The sequence below is a fragment of the Dermacentor andersoni genome, chromosome 1, assembly GCF_023375885.2.
Source record: "Dermacentor andersoni chromosome 1, qqDerAnde1_hic_scaffold, whole genome shotgun sequence".
Lineage (NCBI taxonomy): Eukaryota > Metazoa > Arthropoda > Arachnida > Ixodida > Ixodidae > Dermacentor > Dermacentor andersoni.
The window spans coordinates 294,539,477-294,562,064 of NC_092814.1; the positions used below are offsets into that span (position 1 = coordinate 294,539,477).

The 22,588-nt window shown below is 44.8% G+C and overlaps 1 protein-coding gene and 1 long non-coding RNA gene across 2 annotated transcripts; one reads left to right on the forward strand and one right to left on the reverse strand.

Annotated features, from left to right (window-relative positions):
- Nucleotides 1-6,842: 6,842 nt before the first annotated feature.
- On the reverse strand, nt 6,843-18,618 carry LOC126548581 (uncharacterized). The gene is made up of 4 exons (XM_050196830.2): nt 18,239-18,618; nt 17,593-17,637; nt 17,360-17,531; nt 6,843-11,931 (listed from the first exon to the last, which is right to left on the reverse strand). The coding sequence occupies exons 1-4, from the start codon at nt 18,512-18,514 to the stop codon at nt 10,976-10,978; spliced, it is 1,449 nt and encodes a 482-aa protein (XP_050052787.1). The 5' UTR covers nt 18,515-18,618; the 3' UTR covers nt 6,843-10,975.
- LOC129380966 (uncharacterized) lies at nt 18,619-22,331 on the forward strand. Its single transcript, XR_008609199.2, has 2 exons — nt 18,619-18,800; nt 22,205-22,331. It is a non-coding gene; the product is annotated as an uncharacterized lncRNA (long non-coding RNA).
- Nucleotides 22,332-22,588: the final 257 nt, after the last annotated feature.

Genomic DNA, 22,588 nt, shown 5'->3' on the forward strand with positions numbered 1-22,588 from the left:
TGTTCAGTTGAGTCAACATATGTTCGCACTTACCATGACGTCTTCAGGACGGGAAATATGCCAGCACCCCATCCGATGTGCCCTTGAGCTTTCCGAATGACCTCATTTCTTTTCATTTATTCTAGCTCATTTCCCGCCGTCCTGCAGCGGTACGAGCATGCAACGGGTGGTGTGAATGGCACAGAGCACAGCGTCTGTTATAAGATGAATACAGTATTCGCCTGTCAAGGTAACAAGACCGCGGAACAAAAAAGGGAAGCATGTTTGCACAACATGGTGAACCGAAGCTTCATCCACAAATTTCACTGTTCCTAAAGCTTCTATTGCTGGTAAGCCAAGAATTACATTGCTAAGCAAGGTGCTGTGCAATAAAAACATGGACGAGAAGAGCATCCTTGTGCTCTTCTTGTCCATGTCTGCATTGCACAGTACCTTGCTTAACGATATATGACTGACTCGCCCAATGACATTGCTCACTGAGTCAACGACAAGAACATCCTGCCTCACCAAACTACGTTTCCACAGAATGTCAGCAGTGAACTTTCCTTTGTCTAACACTTCACTGCTTTGCCCTTTAAGAATTACATCAGAAGGATACAGTTTCTTGGGTATGCCAGGAAACGACGCTGGAACAACAATTACCTCAACTCCGGTATCAATTTAAGCAGACAATTTTGATGTCAACCTGAACAAAATGATATTTTGCAAATGTACCAGTTAAACCGCCAACGAAATAAATCACACAGTTCCTAGCTGTCTAATTTCTCTCTATGAGTTTCAGTCCGGTGAGCACTGCACAAGCCTACTACGAATGACATTGCTTCTGCTTCCGTGAGCAGACAGCGCTGAAAATGTCCCCGGCGTTGGCACTTGTAGGAGAGTGCCCCTCTGGCAGGGCGCGATGACCTCGAATGAGGGCCCCTATCACGAGATGCACACTTCTGGACGTCTTCGCTGGCCCGCTGGTTCTCCAAACGTCCCGAGTTCCAATCAGTCGGCCAAGTGAACGGACGTGCCATCGGTGCACTCCGAAACCACCGAGACGACGCGACCTTCACCGACCGCCCATGCCCAGGCCTCTCTCGCTGGGAGTCATATGGGAAGTGCCCTTTTTGCCATTTCCCACGGATCGTCTTGTTCCCGTTAATCTGAACGCCTGCGGCGGTGGTGAGGGCTCCAACTCGGTGCTCGCCTAATCGTGGCTATGGAAGGAACTAGAGATTTCAGGAGCACCGGGATGCTACACCGGCAAGCATCAGACAATGACGAAATCGACGTCACTGGGCCCGGCACGTCGACGGGGTACCAACCATACGGAGATGAGCGGACCTAATCTACACCCCCCCCCCCCTCCCCCATACCAATGTGATGCAGACTGGCAAACGGTGCTTACGCTATGTCAACGGAAGCAACAAGCATTGGAACGAAAGCACAGCAAATCGCTGGCCAAAGACAAGCTGGAAACGAACACAGACACCAAGAAGCTGCCCTCTCCAAAAGGAGGAAAACTACCCAAACTCCCACCTCTACTAAAGGACGATTTCAAGATCGTTATATGACCACGTCAGGGCTTACCTCAACGCAATGATAATCACACCAGCAATGGCGACAGCAATCGTTGAAGCCTGCAACCATCAATTTTCTGGGGCTCAATTTCTCCTCCTAATCATGCCAGGCTCTAGCATAGCCATGCTCTCGACTCCGCACCAAGAGGCGGCCATGAAAGCACAGGGACTTCACCTCCCGACCATCAACGGCACAGGCCACGCCGTCAAAGCACACATTGCCACCGAGAAAGACGCACTGCAAGGGGTGGTGCACAGCATACCGCAACACACTCCGTCAGAGACCCTGCTTGCCAGCAATAGGATTTGCACGCAAAGAGTCTAGCTGATACAGGCCCACATGATCGGCAATATCCAAAGTGCCACCCTGACGTTCAGTGGGCCCATACTACTAAGAACTGTATACTATTAGGAGGAGAACTCTTGTGTCACCCCTTTCATGCTACTGTGTTAAGTCTGTAAGATCTGCCACGGCAAAGGACACCGCACGGGCGTTTGGCCAAATCCTACGTGAAGAATCTGCAAAGTCTGTGGGCTCGAGAATCCAAGCGAAGGATACCCTTGTGAACCTATCTGTGCCTCGTGCAGGGGGGCCCATCTTACCGGGGACAAAGCTGCACCAAGCGCTTAAAGCAATCTCAACAGCCACAAGCACTGCGGACACTATGTCCACAGGACACCAGACAACTAAGATGGCTCTCCTCCGAGTATGAGGAACAGGACTGCAGGGTAGGTCGAAGCCAGAGAAGCAGAAGCGCCAGCACGGAGAGATCCCGCTTGAGATCCGCACAGCACACTGCCGCCTTCACCCTGCCAACAAGTACAAAGAAACAAGGATCCCGATCCCAGGCCTCGACGAGCAACAGTTACCAGCCGGGATCAAAGACCAAGTCCAGTCAAAGAATACGCCAGCACAGGTAAGCCGGGCAGGGGTCGCATCTTCCACAACCAAACTTGTCGCGCACAGTGAGAAATACAAGCGACCAATCTTGGAGGGCAGACAACTTAAGGCCACCTCAGACAGTAAAACGCAAGAGGTAGAAACACTCAAGCGACAAGTATCTATGCTCACGGCTGAAATGGGGACACTGAAACCCAAACCACTCACTCCGTCGCAGCAATGGCAACCACAACCACCGCTCGTGACGCAATTCGAACAGCCAACACAACCATCACTGTCACATTGGCCACCAGCACAAACACAATGTTCGCCACAAGAAGCAACAACACAATGACACTACAGCAAGTTGAACACGCTAGCATTACAGCAGCAACGAATCCAACAACAATTTCAGCGAATGCAAGAGCAATTACAAGCGCAAATGCAGCAGATGTTTACGAAATTCCAAGGACTAAAACGATATGTAGACAATTCCATTCAGAAATTCCAACAAGCATATGCCCCTCCCCATAAACATCTAACAGGAGAGGAGGCTATCAATTGGAGAAAAATTCATACAGTGGTTTATCCCCACTTAAAAAGATTACATGCCATGTTCCTGACATGCTATCAAGGTTCCTGCCCCTGGTAGGGAGTAAGTCCTGCACTTTTTCACAGTACCTAGGGCTGCTCAAAACAGCCCCCACACCTGAAAGACACATTTGGCAGCACAATACACGTTGGAGCAGTGGGAGGTGCAACTGTCCAGCTCTGACTAAAGACCTGGCCGACCAGCAATCGCAGATCGACCAGGTTGGACGGGCGCGTGGAGCTCTCGAGTAAGGCTCCCCCATGAGAATAATCTATTTTATCAATGGATAAAATTTCTTCTCTCTCTCTCCAACTGCGCAAACGACGACAGAGGCTCGCCTCGGACAAGCTGAGCACAATGATCATAGTCACCACGAAAACCTCGCCGTAAAAATGTACTGTTCAACTCACGCTTAACAAAACTCTTTACTGCATTGAAGCAGAAAACTGGAACGCCCATGTATTTAGTCCCACACTTCGAGAAATACCTTGAAACTGGTCTCATCTTGGAAATCAATTTCAAGTGGATACGTACGTCTTGCAAGCTCATCAGCTACAACTCGAAATTGCAATATATGCTGTAAAGTAATTCGAAATTAAGTAATGTACTTTTGTTATTTACTTGAATATGTGCTTCGATTTCTCGCATAAGTAATGCCCGTCTCTTCAAATAATCCACCTCAAGGATAATAATTATGCTATCTGCCATAGGTGGTTCTTAAAATTCCGTAATACTTAAATATTACCACCCTGTAGATACATATGCGTGTACGTCATGCATGCGCCGGGCATCACTTCAGCACCTGTGGCATAACAAGACATATAGATAACAGATGGAAGGATAACGTCACACCGTTCTCCTTATGCTTTGATAGCGCAATTACTGTCAATGGCAATCCAATAAATTGATGAAAACAAGGCAAAAATTTTCTGCCAGTACTCCTATAAAGTAGAGAAATCAATGCCCAAGAGCTTCCAGTGTTTGTCTCAAGAGGAACACAAGCACGCTATAGATGATGCAACTATTCTTTTTTTCTTCACCTGCACTTGTATGCTTACCCAAAGTGTGTCATGTCTAATCTAGTTAACCATCGAAGGCTTGCAAGTCCTTCAGAGCAGGAGCAGTCGTTACTTTATAAACTCTGGTGATCGCACGTAGCCAGTGTGTGGTTTGACACACGTACGCATAAACTTGGACGAACATATGCACACGCACGCAGACACGTGGTAAACCAGTACATGCGCAGTTGGTGGCATCGGTAATGGTAGAATGGCAATGCTATGCTAAACTCTGTTTCCTACAATAATTACTGTATGAAACTATGGCTGAAATACTCTAGTAGAGGCACCAATTCTAGTAGAGGCACACATCTAAAACAGCAAAGAAAAAATGGCTAGGGTAATATATGCAATAATCCTGTTTGAATGCTGTTCGTTTTGATGCTCCATTGGTTGTCCAAGCGGCACTTAGTGTTCGTTGTCACCAGCTCACCGGAATTGACCGTTTCTGAATGGCGGATAAGGGATCGAGGAAAAGGGTGGAGTGCTTATACTCGGCAAGGTTCCTCACATTTCATTTGGCATATTGGAACATTACTTTCTAGTATGTGTGTGCAAATAAAAGTTTCAACTAATGCATTAAATACATTACCCTATTCAATTTCTTCGTAAATGCAAATATTTCTCATAGTATTCGAATACCTTGCATCACAGCAGTTAATGTGGATGCTTTACTCTTGATAGTATACACGGACGCTAGCGGGCTGACAGACTGGCTTCGTTCTACTAATTCATAAGCAAACATGCTCCGAAGAATTTTACTTATTTGCATAAGACAGACACACTGTGCATTGCCAGACGGCACTACCGTCAGCTATCAGAAAGCTAAGGTACACTGTAGAAAACGCCACGACGCCATCACGTGATCATTGCCTCCAAGATCGAGCAGCGCGCGATCTCAGAGGCAATGGTTAAGGGAAGGAGCGGACAATTCCATCAAGTTGCAAATCGGCACGCGAGTTTGGCACGGTTCTCATTGTGGCAACAAAGAGCATTCCCGTGATCATAGTGACAATTCCTCGAACTATGAGACTTGGACACATTCTTTCGCGGTGCTAACGTCAAAGTAAAGCTCATGTTCAGAGCAAGCCACGTCTACGAAGTCGAGGTGGTAGCGGTTGCAGCCATTGCAGGTGCTTTCAAGATCACTGGGATATGTGTTCCGCAAACTATAATCAATGCAGCAACAACGCTATATTTATTGTACAACTTACCTGCAGCAGCATGCACATGGGGTTCTTGATTTCAGGTTAGCAAACCAAGAATTCAAACGACTGCCACACCAATGTTGCGGCGAAGTGTCAACACACTGCAGCTGTTACTCTGCACGTTCGCGAGACTATGTTGAACTTGTGCACAGGCCAGTGTCGTGCGTGAAGTCTTCTTCCGCCATGGAAGACATATCAGACTTTGGAGGATTCGTGAGCCGAAAGGAGAATTTAGTAAAGCTAGAACGGTTCTGTGGCTATCCACATATTGTAACGAAACTACTATTATACCGTTATGTGAAGGTGCTTCAGGTTTGGGGGATACCGCCCGTTACAAGGTATGTTCTTTGCAAAAAGAAACTACCTTTCAAACTAACTCGCATTACCTGATCCTACCGACGAAGAGAAAGTGCTGCTTTTCGAATGGGAGAAACACATAACAGTTTCAAATTTCATTGCCCAAGAAGCAAGCTCAACGACGATGTGAAGGCTCTTGTCCACACTGAAGCAGGTGATGTACTGACTGCGGCTGGCAGGAACCTTACGCTTCAGGTTCGCCTTTGTTCAGCCAATATGCCTTACCTTATTACACGCTTGTATTAAGGTGACGTAGACTAAAGCACATTCGTCACTTTTCATGTGCACTGCTCAGCCGTCCCAAAACATTTGCTGTTGCTTTGCAAAATGCAATAGTTCATGTGTGCAAGTAACCGTTCGACAGATTATTAAGGGCACATGATTTGGAATGTGAACACTCCTTAATGCAAAAGCAATTTTACTGCTACATCGATAGACATTCCAGGAGAATTTTCGTTGTCGTTGCAGTGCAGCTTGGCATACATTTAAGTACATGTATGCTATATGTTTATACATGCCGTATATGAATGCCAATACTATTCAACCACCATCTCTTGATCAAACCAGGTCTAACGTTCTTGACTAAATTATTCCTCAGTATTTTGCGAATTCATCGCTATAGCGCACTTCATGGAGGCGCATGGCCTTTTTATTGTCTTCAGAGACTATGAAACAATAAAAGTGTGAAACAAAAAATTTTAAAATCGGTGCTCCAACCTGAAAGTGATGAAATTTTGCTGGAGCGGCTCTTTACAAGCAGCGTAGTGGTGCCTGTGCAATACCAGTACAGGCCCTACACAGCGTGTTAGAGGTTTCATGGGTGCCAGAAATTTTGGCGCACACGCGTATATCACGTCCGCGTCGCTTGGACTTGCGTATTGTTAGAACACTGTCCGAGGAGTTGCTATCGCAGTCAGTTCACCTTTCATGCAAGCAGTCAATATATTAAGGGCCGCTCACCAGGCCACATAGCAAATTTTGGCTATATGCTGGAAGTTGTTACATTCCATCTAGGGTGTGTTCTACTGCAAGAATTTTTCATATTGGTTCATTATTAGCAGAATAGTTGGAGTGTCGCAAACCCATGGTTTCAGGAGGCAAGCTTAACTGCCAACATAGACAACCTCGCCACTAGCACAGTCTAGCCTCCGCAAGCAAAAGTCCTTCCCTGTGTTCTTCCCATACCAGAGAAAAAGTTTATTCCAACAAGACGTCACTAACATTGTTAGTCATGGTGACAGCATGATACGAGCAGGGTGAGATCATTTACAAAGTGAGCACTATATACATGGCATATGTTTTCAGAGAAATTTGTTTAGAAAAAATTAATTTCGACAAAAGACGATGCGAACATTTTGAGTCGCAATGATGACACAGTTCCACTGGATGATAACATATACAGAGTCCTGGGCAATGTGTACACAACATGTTTTCAAATAAATGTCAGAGTCCACATGGCCTCACTAACATATAACCACATAGACCCACAGAAATGCACAGTTACACATAAACTAACTGTCACGTTATATAAAATGTTGAATATGTACAATGCACACAATGGTTATGTACAATGGTGATGTGACCGGGGCACTTTACATAATTATGTAGTGATGCTATGAGATGTGCTAATACAAAAATTTTCAAGCATACGAGAGTACACACACACAGAAATCACGAGCACCCACATAATATGTACATTCAATCAATACATTCGATAGCCTGGCTACAAGAACCTGGCTGGTCGAAAATTAAGCCATACGCGTCCATCAGCCACCAACAGGAAACAGCGTGACTACTGTTAAAGAAACTCCCCTCCACAAAGGAAGAAGAGCTCCTCTGACAGGTACAACAGTAGGTCAGAGCAGAGCCTCCCTAGAAGTAGAAACAGAGGGTGGCAGCAATCTCACACGGCAACTGCCTTGCACCGATTACGTCACAGACAAAAGGTCCCGTTGCAATTAAAAGCCGTGCAAGGTGGCCACATGAGCAACAACCAGATTTGATAAAGCAGCTAACTCCAAGGCCAGGAAACCAGCATGCCCGGCCCTCCAAAATATCCTAGCAATGACGCATTGCTGCAGCACATGCTTATAGGATTCATGAAAGGGGGCAATTGGGACACAGTGAAGATGGGATCATGCCCCACTGCTCTAGTCTGCCACGCGTTGGGAGCATTTGCCACCCTAGAAGCCACACGTAGTTACACAGATGGCCAGGCAGAAAGGATGTCATTATTGCACCCCACAACACATTATTGGAATGTGCACGGCGCACTGCGCTAACCAGGGGAAGCAGTAAAGCTGACATTCTATTCACAACTCAGTTTTCGAGGCTGGCTACATCAGGACATACCTGTTGTACATGGCGATAAAATGACCTGGCCATAAAGTAAAATGAAGGTATGTTTAATACTTGCGACCTGCAATTTAAGCGTACGCCCAAGAACAGGTAGCAAATCTTTGTGCAAAGAAAATAGCTGGCTAGTTCACGTGCAGGACACTGATCATCGAGTAACAGCCAGAGCAGAAATCGCAGAGCAAGCAGCCGGCAGCAAACAGACACAGATGGAAACGCGAACCCACTGTCAGAATGTGGCTGCCCAAGTGCCGCTGACAGACCAGTTCTGACCTGCCCGACCAGAAGAAGGAACTAAGGGGGGGCCTGTAATGATGTACTAACCCATAAGGGTGGCTGTACAATGTGACAAACGTACCACACATGGCCGCAAAATAGAGACTGTGCTAAGTACTTTCGTGTAAATCGTACCCCTGAGCCTCCTGAATATGTTGTGCTGCATCTTCATGAATAGAAAGCCACACAGAGTCTGATATGCCATAATAGGTGTAATCAAGGCCTAAATACGAATAGAATCGCTCTTTTGAAGACGGAAAAAAGGACTTAGGCATGTCTGTAGGAAACCAACTGACATTTTGAAAAATTTGGCATCGCACCTGAAATATTTCCATACTCAGTGAAAATTCAAAGGCTATGGGTTAAGGTGCCTTCGTTCAAGGGATACAATCTGATGTTATCGGCGAAGGCCGTCGCCTTCACACCACTACCCGGCAGTGGGAGGCTACGCACATAAGGGTCTCTCAGTAATGAGTGCAGAAATGGCTTAAGGCTGAGCATATAGAGTACTGGGAATAAAGGGCACCCTTGATGAACACCACGAATAATGGGAAATGGTGCACTTTCACCTCCATCAAGAAACAATGCACTTCAGATATTTGAATAGGCATTCCTAATAAGTTCAACAAAATTTGACGAAAAACTAAACAATGTCCTACAGTATGTAGCTATGTTCAAAGCCATCGAATGCCTTTTCTTGATCTAGTGAAACCCAGAGACCCCGTGCTGATCTGGTCAGGGTATACATCATTATGTACCACTTAACAAACGAGAGTATGTATATCTCTGCCAGGGACTGAGCATGCCTGATGGTGTCCTATTAAGAAAGGCATCCGGCTTCCCAAGCGTCGAGTGACACAGCTGCAAAGGTCTTGTAGTCAACAGTGAGAACCTGAATGACCTTCAATCCTCTGGACGAACTGATGATGGACCATGACTGCGTATCAGCACAATGCAACTGTCGCAATAACTAACTGGGAATTTAGAGTTCTCAGAGCAGCAGCAAATAACAGACATGAAAGTGGCACCAACATCTTCCCAGAAGGTTAAATAAGCTCAACGGGCAACCTGTCTGGTCCTGGGGCTGAGCCACGCTTCATGGAAGAAAATACTCCTTCACCTCATCAGCTGACAGCCGTGCACAAAGACAATCAGCCATCTTTGTGAAACCTTTGGTGGAACCTGGAGTAGCACAGGTGGGTTGCCTTAGGTGGAACCTGAGGCAGCCCACTAAGCATTGTATTAGATCCTAGAGCACCATGATCTATTTGCATAGCTGTAGGTGCCGTGTTTTCAAAACGCATTACAAAGAGTGAAGAATTAAGCGCAGGAGGCATACAAGAAATGCTCTTGTAACCACAGAACCCAATGGCTTCGGCTGTCTAAAAAGCGCGTTTCTTGCGAAGCACAGAACTTCAGGTTGTGTGCGCACACAGGTTATGTCTGCATCACCAAGTAGCAGCTGACGAAGACGATGCTGCGATGAGGCATTGGAAACATCTATGTAGTTCAGGCTTCCAGGCCTGCATCAGCGGAGACAGTCGATTGGCCCAAAGGGCAATACGAACATTTGTGGTAGTATCCGCTAGTTCCTCCAACAGTTGTCCAAGGGTACATCCTTCAACTGAACGATGTAAGCGCCACTGCACTTTGAGCACGTCCAATGACTTTAGGCCAGGTCCAGAGAGGCATGCACGGCTCTTGACAAACTAGAGAGCAAGCGCCTGTCATGTAGAATGCGGATGTCGAGGCGCCAAGGTTTTACTGATGAGAAAGGAGAGGCAAACTTCAAGCATAACTGGTCTTTGATCGGAGATATAAACAGCAGATGAAGGTAAAGGTAAAGTTATCACATCAGATTGTGAGACATACAGAGCTAAAGTGCTTGGCACATAGGCACGATATAACCTGCTAAGCGTTGCGCCGTGTCCAGATAAACCAAGATTCGTGTATGAGTCAATAAGCATCCAGCAACAAAAGTGCTGGATTAGATGACACAACTCCCATTTGTTCCAGTCAGATCGACCACAGCCCGGGCCTTGCACATCAGCTCCATGTGACAACCGTCTCGGAAATACACATCCAGGTCATGAAAAAAATTAGGCAGTGGTTTGCGCTGGTCCGTAGATGCACAAAATACGTAACTTAAATGAAGATAGTGCACAGTCAAATCCCAATATTTGCCTTGTCCCATCATAAAAAAAAACATGATCTAACAGAGAGCTCCTTCGAAAATAATGCTACCGACCTCACTAGAGAATGGTGTCGCGAAAGAGAAAAAAACAATATAGGTTGGTATGCGTTTGAAAGCAAGAACATGTCCAATGGTGAAAAGCTGTGTTTCTTGCAAACAGAGAATGTCGCAATTTTTCGCAAGGGCCACATTGATAATTTTGACTTGGTATATAGGACTTCGGCACCCCTGTGACTTTAATTAAATATTCAGGGCCTCAGCCACATTAAGTTATGAAAGTCTCAACAAACTGACCTGGTCATTTTGTTCAAGTCGGCACCCTGGGAACAACTCCAGGGGGCATGCACTACACGTCACAAGACACACTTCGACACTCCCTAAGAAGGCCAAGGTTTCTTCGGTCGCTGTAACTTGGTGCGGCGAGCTGGGGCGTCATCCGAGCCAGAGGCTGACATGTGGGCACGCTTTACTTTTCGTGGAACCACCATTTTTACATTGAATCCATCCAGGCTTGGCGAGAGTTTTTTGATGATGTCGGTAGCGGTTGGGCTGCGGAATCGATGTTATTGCCGCCGACAACTTCAGTAGCTAGGGGCTCATTTAGATGCAACGGTGCAACAGCTTTCGCAGAATCTTTTGGAGACGGCGTTGGAAGCGACACAATTGTGGAGACTGAAGCCACAGCAGATTTCGTTGATGCACCCAGCATAGAAGTCATAGGGTCAGGTGTTTTCGTAGTGTTTAAAGCTCCAGCAGCAGCGTCTGAGTAAGAGCGCAGTTCAGGGCACATGACCGTAGGATGACCATCCCCGCAACGCTGACATGGACAGTCACATCCTTTGCTTTCATGGCCGTCGATTCCACGATGGCCACAGAATGGTGCGGTGCACTGTGCATGGCAGTGGTCACTCGAGTCGCACCGATGACACACACTTCGTAAACCGTGGTAGTCAAACTTCACTCGGTGACCAGAGACTTGCAGATAATTGGGGACAGGGTTTGTGGTGCACATCTCCATCCGAACGAAGCGCGTACCTGTGAGCACGCCATGTCGTCCGCTCATAAGACCAGCATTGACAGACAGAACCTTGCCGTATGGTGAGAGTGCCTGGATGAGAACTTCGTCCGGAACAAAGGATGGCAGGAAGAGGCAGGCTACGTTGGTGACCTGCAGGCCGACAGGAACAACAAGACAACGCTCACCACCGATGACAAGGCAGCCAGCATTGACGATTAGAGTCATGGAAGCCATGCTCTTGACAGTAACTTGGAAGTTGAGGCCTCCCATGTGCTGAACGCAGTAGACCTCAGAGAGGCCAACTATTGAGGCTGTCGCATCGACGACTGTCTCGGGACCATTCCCCGCAGGGACAACAACATCGAAGACTTGGGCCTTTGAGGGAGTCCACGACACTGTAGCCGCCATGGTATGAGAGGTGGACGTCCCTGATGTGTAACACGCAGAGATGTCAGCCGTTACACATTAATGATTGTCACATTGTATACATGATGTTGAATTTACACGAAAACATGCATGAAAGTACCAGCAAAATGATGTACAACCCTTGTATGCTGACCAAGTATGCCCACCTGTGTTCTGCGCAACAAGAAAATGACTTGGTTGATACAATCTGCACGTATGTAGTTTCAGAGGTATCTCTAAAGCACATGAATCTGTTAATGGAATGGTGAAATATATTTAGCACATTTTTTTAATTTCATTTATTTTCTTTAATTTAGCCACTCGGCATGAGCCAGTAGGTCTGTGCCCATTATTTGTCAATCTTCTAGAGTAGGCATGTCCCACTATGATTACTGGGTGTGTCCAGATAAGGACAGACTGGAGGGATCCCGACTATTAATTTTCAGCAAAATTTTCATGAGGCAGTAAAATGTCTCTGTAGAAAGGAATCAACCTTCATTTCGCGACACTTAGCATGGATTTCTTTTAAAATACTCTTACTTCGCTAAAGGCAGAAAAGAGCGTTTTAACGACTTGCACATTTTACAAATTCGAAGGCCTATCACTAAAATTAACACATTGTACCTTGCCAAATTTTTTTGGGTAAATCTATGTCACCAGTACTATTGGCCCACAAGAAGTTAAATTTGTGTCACCCACAGTATGTTCTTGGAAAATTTACAAACTTTGGTTTTAGAGCAGCTGCATCCGACTAACTCCAAAACCAGGGGTTTTTGGGCTATTTTAGTTAAGGCGATGAAGCTGAAAAATATTTCTGACAAATCTTCAAAAGGTTTCTTGCAAACTAAAAAAAAATGCAACACCGTGTATTTCACAATAAAAGCCAGAAAATGCTAAAATTAGAACATTTTATGGCCATCTTAAAATAATCTTTGCTGATTTTTATGAAAATTTTATAGAATGACCAACCAGGACTGGTAAATGTAGTACTGCAGAAACATGTTGCATTATGTTATTTTACATGAGAAAATTGAGCCTATCTTAAGACCCATGTATGGACATTCCAACAATGTGTCTCGTTCTAATAATAAAATAAAAATCGCACTCACTGTATTCTGAACTCATTCTTTTTGTTGTAGTAGTGAAGAGACTCAGATTTTGTCTTTTTTGCATCTTTTTAGCCATGAAACGAGTAGAGCTGGAGTTTTCAGGGCTCCTGCATCCATATTCCTACTACAGTATTTCAGATAGCAGATGCAATTAGCGATCAATGACAGAAATAGTTTACCCTGACTAGTCTTAAAAAACTCGTATGTGCTCTCACATGCTTTCTACCTCAACATACAGTAGTAAGAATACGGATGCCGTAGCTCTGAAAACTCCAGCTCAACGCATTTCATGGCTAAAAAGAGGCAATAAAGACAAAATATAAGCCATTCTTTACAACAAAAAGAATGAGTTGAGAAATAAATTAGTGTGATTTTTATTGTTAGACCAAGACACATTGTTGGGATGACCATACAACACCATGGCTTAAAATAGGCTCAATTTTCTCACTTAAAGTAAAATAATGCAACATAATTTTGTAGTACTATATTTACCAGACCTGGGTGGTTATTCTATAAAATTTTCATAAAATCAATGATGATTACTTTAAAATTTCCATAAAATTTTGGCATTTTAGGGGTTTTATTACAAAATGAATATGTGGCATTGTTGCATACTCTTTTTTTTTTTTTAGCTTGTGAGAAACCTTTTGAAGATTTGTCAAATATTCCTCAGCTTCATCGCCTTGAGTAAAATGGCCCGAAAGCCCCCAGATTTCGGTGTCAGTCAGAGGCAGCTGCTCAAAAACCAAAGTTTGTCAATTTTTCAAAAACATAGCGTGGGTGACATATATTTACCTTCTTGTGGGCCAATAGTACTATGATGTAGCTTTATAAAAAAAATTTTGGCGGGATACAAAGCGTTACCTTTAGAGAAACAAGAATTTTTTAAAAGGAATTCATGCTAAGTTCTGTAAAACAAAATTGTCAAACTTGGCTTTATTCTTTAACGGACTGACGCTGGTGTATCGTGAATAATCTGAAAAAAAACAAAAAAGTTAATTGCGCAGCATGGTTTAGGAAGGCTTCGATGTTACCGATGATATAAGCTTGTTTGGGGATCCCAAATGGCAGATGCGTATTCTAGTTTGGGACGGATTAATGCGGCGTCCGCTAGTTTCTTAATATACATTGGGGTGTCTCTTAAATTACGCTTAAGAAGTCTAAGGGTGCAGTTAGCAGAGGCAAGGGTAAGATTAACATGATTATTCAAGTTGTGGCAAGTTCAACAATGAGGTTATCAAGGGAGTAAGTGGTTGGAATTCGTGGCCTATTGGCGAAAGACATGAGTTTAGTTTTGGAAATATTTAATGGCATTAACCAATTTGAACACCATACACTTATCGCTTCTAGAGCCCCGTTTACATGAATGTGACAGTCGCGCATCGCATTTCCAAGCGCATTTGAGAAAGGTGATGTGACGCCGTTTACATGTAGCGCATTAACTCTCGCGAGAACGTAGCGCCACATGGTGCCATATAAGGGAAGTGCAGCCGACTTCCGGTGTAACTGGTTTCCGGTAGTGGGCCGAGTGCATGTTGGTGGCCGAGTGCAGAGAAATAGTTTCGCGTAGAGCACGCTACGGCGAGCGAAGTTGCTGTGGAGGACGCCATTTTGCTTCTGCTTCGGGCGTTGCTGTCTCGCAGCTTCACCAGCGCGGCAGTCCCGCAGCTAATTCCTTCCCATAATTCCTAATGCGACCATCCTGCGTTTACATGCTCTGCGAGAGTCTACTCGCGCCCGTAAATCTACCCTCGCCTGGCGCATTAATGCGATGCACCTTCCTAGCGCATTACCGCTGTGTACATGAATGCGATGTGACACTGTCGCATTCGTGTAAACGCGGCTTAGGTCAGTTTGTAGCAATTTGGTATCAGTGTTGCATGTTACACATTGATAAAGTACACAATCATCTGCAAATAGTCTCGATTTTCGGCGTCATGTAACTGGGTAAATCATTAATATAAATTAGAAAAAGTATAGGTCCAAGTATGCTGCCATACATAACATCAACATAACACGAGTTAGAATTGTTAACTGGTGTAAACTTTACTCTATATGACAGAAAATCAATGATGCATGCAACTATATTAGAGCAAATGTCAAGTTGTGGAACTTTAAGCAATAACTTATGGTGTGGAATGTGATAAAATGCCTCAGAAAAATCTAAAAACATCACATGAACTTGAAACCCAATGTCCATCAGTGCATGTATGTCATTAATACATCCGGCAAGTCTGATGTCGCATGAGTAGCCCTTGCAAAAACCGTGCTGATGCCTGAAAATAATGTTATGGTCTTCAAGGTAGTTGATGACTTGAGCGTGTATGATGTGCTTGAGTAATTTACATATAGCTCTGCTTAAAGAGATGGACGATAATTAAGCAGAGAAGCATGATCACCTGATTGGAAAATCGGGATTATTTTAGTTACGCACCAGTCATTAGGAATGCAGCCAGATGACAGAGACATTTTCCCACCTCATATAAAAATTTCTCTGAAAGCTAAAAATAGTCGGGACCACTCAGTCTGTCCTTATCTGAACAAACCCTACTACATCAAACTCGTCAAACCAAACCAAATCAAGCTATCTTTGTATAGCATCAAATAGGCATCACCAATAAACAAAACTTTGCTTGAAATTGATTATTACATGTGCATTGGATCTGCATGCAATATCAACAGGGCTGGATACCCTGAAGAAAATCCGACTGAAGAAGAAAGCATGAAGCCATCGAAGACCATCTTTCAAGTCATACTACCTAATCTGACAGGCCGTTTCTTCAATATGTGCCCACCCCTCATGTAATATCCCATTTAGGGACCTTTGAAGTATAATAAATAAATAAAAAAAATAATAATAAAATATTGTGTGCATGAGTCATGTTTTGAGGCAACAACTATATTGAAAAACAATAAACATGCACATATGTAAATATGCAATACGTGTATATATGTGTGTGTGTGCATTAGTACAAAACATTTTATTTATTTGAATACCTTCAGGGCCCTTAGGGCATTACAGAAGGGAGTGGGAGCAATAAATAGGAAATAAAAAACACAAAGCAAACATTGGGTAACATATTCAAGCAGATTTTTAATATCACTAAGGTCGATAATAGATACAATGGAGGTGGGCAAGTGGTTCCAATCGTTACAAGTTTGAGGGATGAAAGAATGAAAGTGTTGGTTAGTGTGACAACGAGGAACAAGCACTTTATAACAATCAATACGAGGTGCAGATGAACGATTACGAGGGTAATTTGAGGTAAAGCACAAAAGAGCACATCGGACAACAGAAAGGAACGAAGACGCAGCACTCTCTTCTGTTGTCCCACGTGCTCTCTTGCCTCAAGTAAGAGGTGCAGTACTGTTAAGAACGGCCAGCTGCAGTGCAAGTTTTGCCACCCAGTTGCGACTGTGGAGGCAACATTCCGGGAGCGTCGCCACTAACCTCTAGCCACGGCATGACTAAATCGACTTTGTGTCATGAACAATACGCGCATCCTCCACTCTCCGTCGCTTCAGCTAGGATGCGTTCGACGAAGCAGGCTTTGTGCTGAAACCGTCACCATTACGCTCTAGCCTCGTTGCTGTTGTGACTGAAGGAGTTTGACGAAGCAGGCTTTGTGCGCAACAGCACAACGCCGACCTGATCTGCTACGGGTGGGGGAGTTAAGGCGGGAACGCCGACGCAGGCTCCTTCCCACGCCCCGACCAAGACGCAAGACAACGCGCTACCTGGGACGGCTCCGAGTTCTACGAAGCCCCTCTGACGTCGGCTCTGGACCATTGCACCGGTGTGTATGCATGTGTGCGTGTAACCCGTCCCGGAGAGAGGCGGCCTGTTTAAAATGACTGAACGAACGTTCGCGTCACCTTGTATCGGGAGAGGACCGAGTGTTTAAAAACCGCTGTTGTGCGGCTGCTCAGGTCACTCTCTCTCAGGCAGTCATGTTAGACTGATGTACTTTCTCAAACAGTCATGCTAGACTGATATAAATACTGTAAATAAAGCAATATTCCTCGTTCTCAATGAGAAGCAGTCCTTCCCTTCATCAACGTCCTCAGCGTGGATAAGTTGGACAACGGCATGGGCCAGCTACCTTCTAATTCATGCCCGACTCCAATCTTGACAACGGATCACGAGTGATGGGATTGAACCCCCAATCATAACAGTACCAACTAGCCCACGAGTCTGTTCTTTTGTACAAAAGATAATTAACCCAACGTGACTTCTACTGGAATTTTTTCTATACATGTGTGTTATCAAGGCTTTGTACAGGTAGTATTTATTTCAACACGAAAGTCCACCCATTGCAGCAATGTGACAGCCCATGCTCACCAGCATTTCTTCCAGAACTCGGCTGCCGTGGTGTCTGGGTACCAGCTGTGCGCAGGATTCTAAGGGTTTGTGTGTGAGCCTCGGATGACGCACGAAGGCTGCACAGATCCTGTGTTGTCTGCGAGCTGGCTGTGCAAAGCAGTGGAGCTCGGCTGCATCTGCACGTCTTACCCTACAAAGGTGTCAACACCACTAAAATCAGTCATTGCATTTAGATATGTCGTGGCACTTACTGTTTGTGATGCTTCAGGCCGACTACTGCATGGTGCAGGCAAAGGCTGGAAGTGAAGAATAATGGTGCATGAAGTGCACTGCACGTCCACTCATTACTGTACTATAGACATTGCTGCAGTTTCTGGTCAATGTACTGAGGTAGAAGTTCTTTTTTTTTAAATCTTTGTTATTGCACATATGCCTCACAGAAAAAAAAAAATTATTACTTCGCTAATCAGTATTTTGGGCGCATGAATACGCCTTCGTTAGCTTGCATTGTTTGCGGCCATGAAATGACGGTACTTGGAGAGCAGTGCACAGCGGTAGTTTCTTTTTAACTCAACACATATTTCCTGCCACCCGATTTAATAAATGAAAAAAAAAAAATGCGCACGACATTGTCGATAGTGCAGTAGCAAAAAATTACTCGGTTAGCTTATTTACTAATACAACGGGCGTAAGTGGTGCTTGAACTACGGTGGACGGCAGCAGTTTCGTTTTGTTTGAATCCGCGTATCTTTAGTGTTGCCTGATTTACACAAGAAATTAAAAAGCATACTGCGCGCACGAGCCAACCGATATGCAGTAGTAAATAGTACTCGGTTAACACGTTCACTAATAAAGCCGGCATCGATCGCAGATTGAGCACGAAAATGCGTCACTTACCACCCTGTTCGGAACGAACAGCGTTGGTATCGTGCCCGGGCGCAGCGCCGGTCTAAACGCAAAGCCCATTTCCTGTTGCATCCGCGGGTCAAGGGTGTAATCCTCCGGCGCGAAGTGCCGGCCACAAACCAGTGCAAATTTCTTTGTCGGCGGAAGTCCAATGCATTGCAGCCAGGCAAGGCGCAGCGCTTCATCACAAGGCAGCCTATGCCGAATGCGCCCTGGCCGATCACTGGGCTTGCAACCGACAACAGAGCATGGCGGTTGTTGCGACATATTTACGGGCACCAGACTAACGGTATTACAAGTCAGTGCCACCGGAACACTAAGGTAGACCCGAGCGGATGAAAAAGCATGACAGCGCGCTAAAACACGGTAAAAAATTAGGCCGTGTCTGCTGTGCCCGGGGCACAGCAAACGAAAGGTGCCCGAAATGTCTACGTTCACCCATGACGTCACGTCCGCTATAACCCATGATGTCACATCCGTTCATTTCCATGGCGTCTGTCTCACGGGACCGGTTGCGCTGCGAAGCGGTCCCTATTCCGTGCCCACTTACAGCGTGAGTAATTCATCTTTCCAAGCTATATGCGTGTAATAAAAGCGTGGGGCTGTGAGTTGTTTGATGCGTTACCGTTAAGTATCTTGCGCGCATATTTTGCCTCCTGGCCGCGTCAAATTGCAGCCGGCATGTGGAATGGGCCGTGGCATCTTATAGAGCTGCTATGTGAGTGGTATTGCCTCCGTCAGGATAGTCAGTGCGTGCGCAGAACCATTCAGTAGTCTGGTTCAGGGGAGGATGCGCGAAAGAACGAGGACGTAAGAAAACACTGGCATGACGAGCTGTTCCGTCAGATAGTGTTACATCGCGCTTTTTTTCTAAGACCATCTCGCTCGAGCGAGAGGATCTTAGAACAGCATTACTACTGCTTTTTTACAGCTTTGCTGCGGCTCATTTAATCATCACCTGCATTCTTTTAATAATACAAATGGCATCGCCGCGCGGAAGAGCGTCTTTCGAAATTTCCCAACAAGAGCCAATGCCGCCGTGCCTGCTGCGTACACGCTTACCTTTCCTAACGCCACGGCACCAGCTCTGCTACTGCGTTATACAGGGTCGCTATTATAAGAAAACTAAAAATAGCAAACGAAATTAATGCAGAAGATGTGGTCAAACGATGCCAAGCGTGATAAACGGACCTGCCTCGCTAGAGAAGTTGAAGAAATCAGCGTCCTGAAGTCAGCTTCGCCGCAGTAGACTAGTGTTCAGCGGTGAAGCATGTCAGAACTGAAGAGTGACCGCTTTCACCGACATATATAATATGTGTTCCTTAATGATGTACGCGTGCACCTGCCGTCTCCTGTTACATTACGCGCGCCGAGGCGCCTAAGTGTACTGGCCGGCCTTCAACGCTATTTCGGACGTGGCTGTGATGCTTTGAACCGTTGGTTTGTCGACCTCGTAAGCCAGTTAATGTTTACACGGCCATTTGTTTTCTGAACTGTTGATTTCTTCCATAATAGCTACGTTATTTCGTAGTTTCCTGTTCAACTGCTTTGGTCATATGCGAGTCAAGGTGTTCTCTTTAGCCGAGCGCAGTTTTCGAAAGCGAAACGACGGTTTTGCATCAGCATATAGTGCCGTCGCCCATTTACAACACAGTCAACCAATGTCATTTTGTATGTCACTGGGAAACCGCCGATAGCAGGGAGCTCACTCGCATGCGGGGAACTGCATAACTAGCCATGATATCAGCATGCCTCTGAAGCTGCTTTGCATCAAAGGCCAGGCAGCCTTGCTATGATTCACCTCAAAACATTCTGTATGTCTAACCGCTCAACATATTTGTACTGCGGCGAAGCTAACCTTACGAAACCGAATTTTAAAACGCTTTTTAGACTCCTGCCTCGCTGCCAGCCACTACCATACGCTCGTCGGTACGTCACTTGGCAAAGGTCTTACCAGCTAATTCTCCCCCATTGGGAATGAAGGCAAGCTCCCCTGTCGAAACATTTGCACCAGCATATTCGACCACTGTTACCACCGTAACATATTTGTGTGTTGCAGTGAAGCACGCTGATAATTGGAAGGGTTTACGCGAATTGGGTATGTAGGGTTTCAGTCAGCGACGAATCCTGCATGCATGACCGGAAGACTGTCATGTGTTTTTTTTTTTTTTCTTCACTGTTGTCTACAAACTAATAACGTGTTACTGATGTCTCTGTCGCTGTCTGCCAGGCCCGATTCCTGCACTGTATTATTCTCAAGCCATCAATAAAGTATTATTATTAACCGAATTTTCTAGTCTCAACAAAGCAGATTTTCGCGGCAGGATGACGTTTCGACAACTTTTGTTGGCTAAAGCCATACATAAATGCCAGGTTAGCTGTTGTCACTATTAGTACGCTGTACCGCAATACAGAAGATGCCTCGCTGCAGGACACGCCCGCCGTAGTTAGCCGAAACCCTAGTGACAGGTTCACCTTTGCCACTGTTAGTATGCTTCACTGCAAAGCACATTGTGTATTGTGTTGAAACATACTACAGCACATTTGTCAGTTTAGAATGCAAAGACCCTTGCCATTCGCTTTTGTGATATGACACTCAATAGAATAAAGACATATTCACTGCTAAGAACATCCACGTTAAAATGGAGACATGAACATTGATGGCAGCATGCGTGATGTTTTATCCTTTTGCTTTGTTGTGTACCTGTCATACTGTCATTATTAAATGTTTCTGTACTTTGTAAGGTGCAGACATACATAACATACATAGAAAGGAGTCGCTATGTAATTAGTAGACTTGTTATATTCAGAGACCAGTGTAATGGCTCTCCTGAAGAGAGGTTGGGGTTATGTATCTGTGAAGGTTTTTTTTAGAGGGGTAGTTTTCTGAGAAGAAATCTGATGCCGAAAAACAGACCTGTGGTAACCTGGGTGCGAGTATTTAACGGTGGAAAGGATGCAGAATACATTAATATTTTTTGCCTGAATCCAAGAACTAACTGAAATATATAAAACGTTTTAAATAGCATCCATGAGTAACCACAATCTGTGCAAGACACACTTCTCTTGCTCCAGTCCATGGAAGCCATCAGCTGCTTTGTTGGAGCCTCTAGTACATTCTCAGTGGCACAGTCATTTTTGTCTGCGTTTTGCTTAAGTGTGCCCTAGACATAATTGAGTGATTTGCATTTGCAACTGGTCAGCAGCCTCAGCTCGGGAGACCAGTGGTAGGGCATATTTAATAAAACTAGGCGACACATAGCATTACCATTCCGAGCAGAGACCTGCTTAAATGTGTGTCACCTTTAACACCTAGATTTTCTACCATGAATTCAGAAAGATCTATAGCATATTTAGATCCTTGATTTTAAATGCTGTATAAGTTATCTTCTTGTTCACTGCAGTTGCACTCAGCTTCTATCTAAATGCGAGAGCACTTCTGCATAGCTCATCAGGGAACATTCTTATTTACATACCTTCCTTTTATTTATCTCGCCTACAATCGAAGATCAAATGTATATAGCACATGAATGTGCTGTGAATCAATCTAACTTGCACTGCCATGTTCAACAGTACAGTGCATGTAGCTGGTGTTAATTCAAGCTAAGCATTACTACAGCGTTTAACTGCAGTTATCATGGTGTGCGAACAGAGAAATGGAGACGTAAAGACAGTTGGGCAAGTTAAAACAACATCTTTTTTGTTTATGAAAAGGTGAAAAATACACCAAATGGGACAGAACACCTGCACTTTAATCTTTTCTCGCACAAGAACAGTGGGAGGATCAAGGTTTCTTCACTGTGCCATGGAAACTATATGTTTCCATGGCACAGTGCACTCATACTATATGCACTCAAAGGTAATTCTGATCTGTTGGATTTGTTCTTGGATGTGTTTTACCTGTTTCAAACTCATTTTGTTTTCACAGATGAAACATGGTTTGACTTTCTGGTACAGGATACTTGCACTCGGCATGGTGTGATGAAGCCCAGCGGTGTACGTCGAAGTGCAGATTTCCACAGTCAAGTAGCAGTTCTTCATCAACAAGAACATCTGTGCTGAAAATAAAGTGTTCCTGCCCACATTCTTGGTTGTCTAATTACTGATCAACATCAATTACTATGATTCTTGTGCCTCGTTGTTTTCTATGGCAAAACCACTTCTATGGGAAATTGTCTGTGATGGTGAATGCTTGTGAGAGCACTCATGAACAGCATTAAACCCTTTCTACTGGTGGCATGGTAAAATGTATATGTACAGTAAAACTGAGGTGCAAGGCAGAATAGCAAACACCTTGATGCAGCATTGGTAGAACTTATAAATTGGAAATTGTTGTATGGA

Excerpts from the sequence above, each read along its gene's own strand:
- LOC126548581 (XM_050196830.2), bottom strand. The coding sequence starts at position 18,514 with ATGTCGCAACAACCGCCATGCTCTGTTGTCGGTTGCAAGCCCAGTGAT. Across the intron at positions 17,532-17,592 it reads GGCCTGAAGCATCACAAACA|GGTAAGACGTGCAGATGCAG; the intron begins GTAAGTGCCACG and ends ACACCTTTGTAG. Across the intron at positions 11,932-17,359 it reads GAGTTCTGGAAGAAATGCTG|GGACGTCCACCTCTCATACC; the intron begins GTGAGCATGGGC and ends GTTACACATCAG.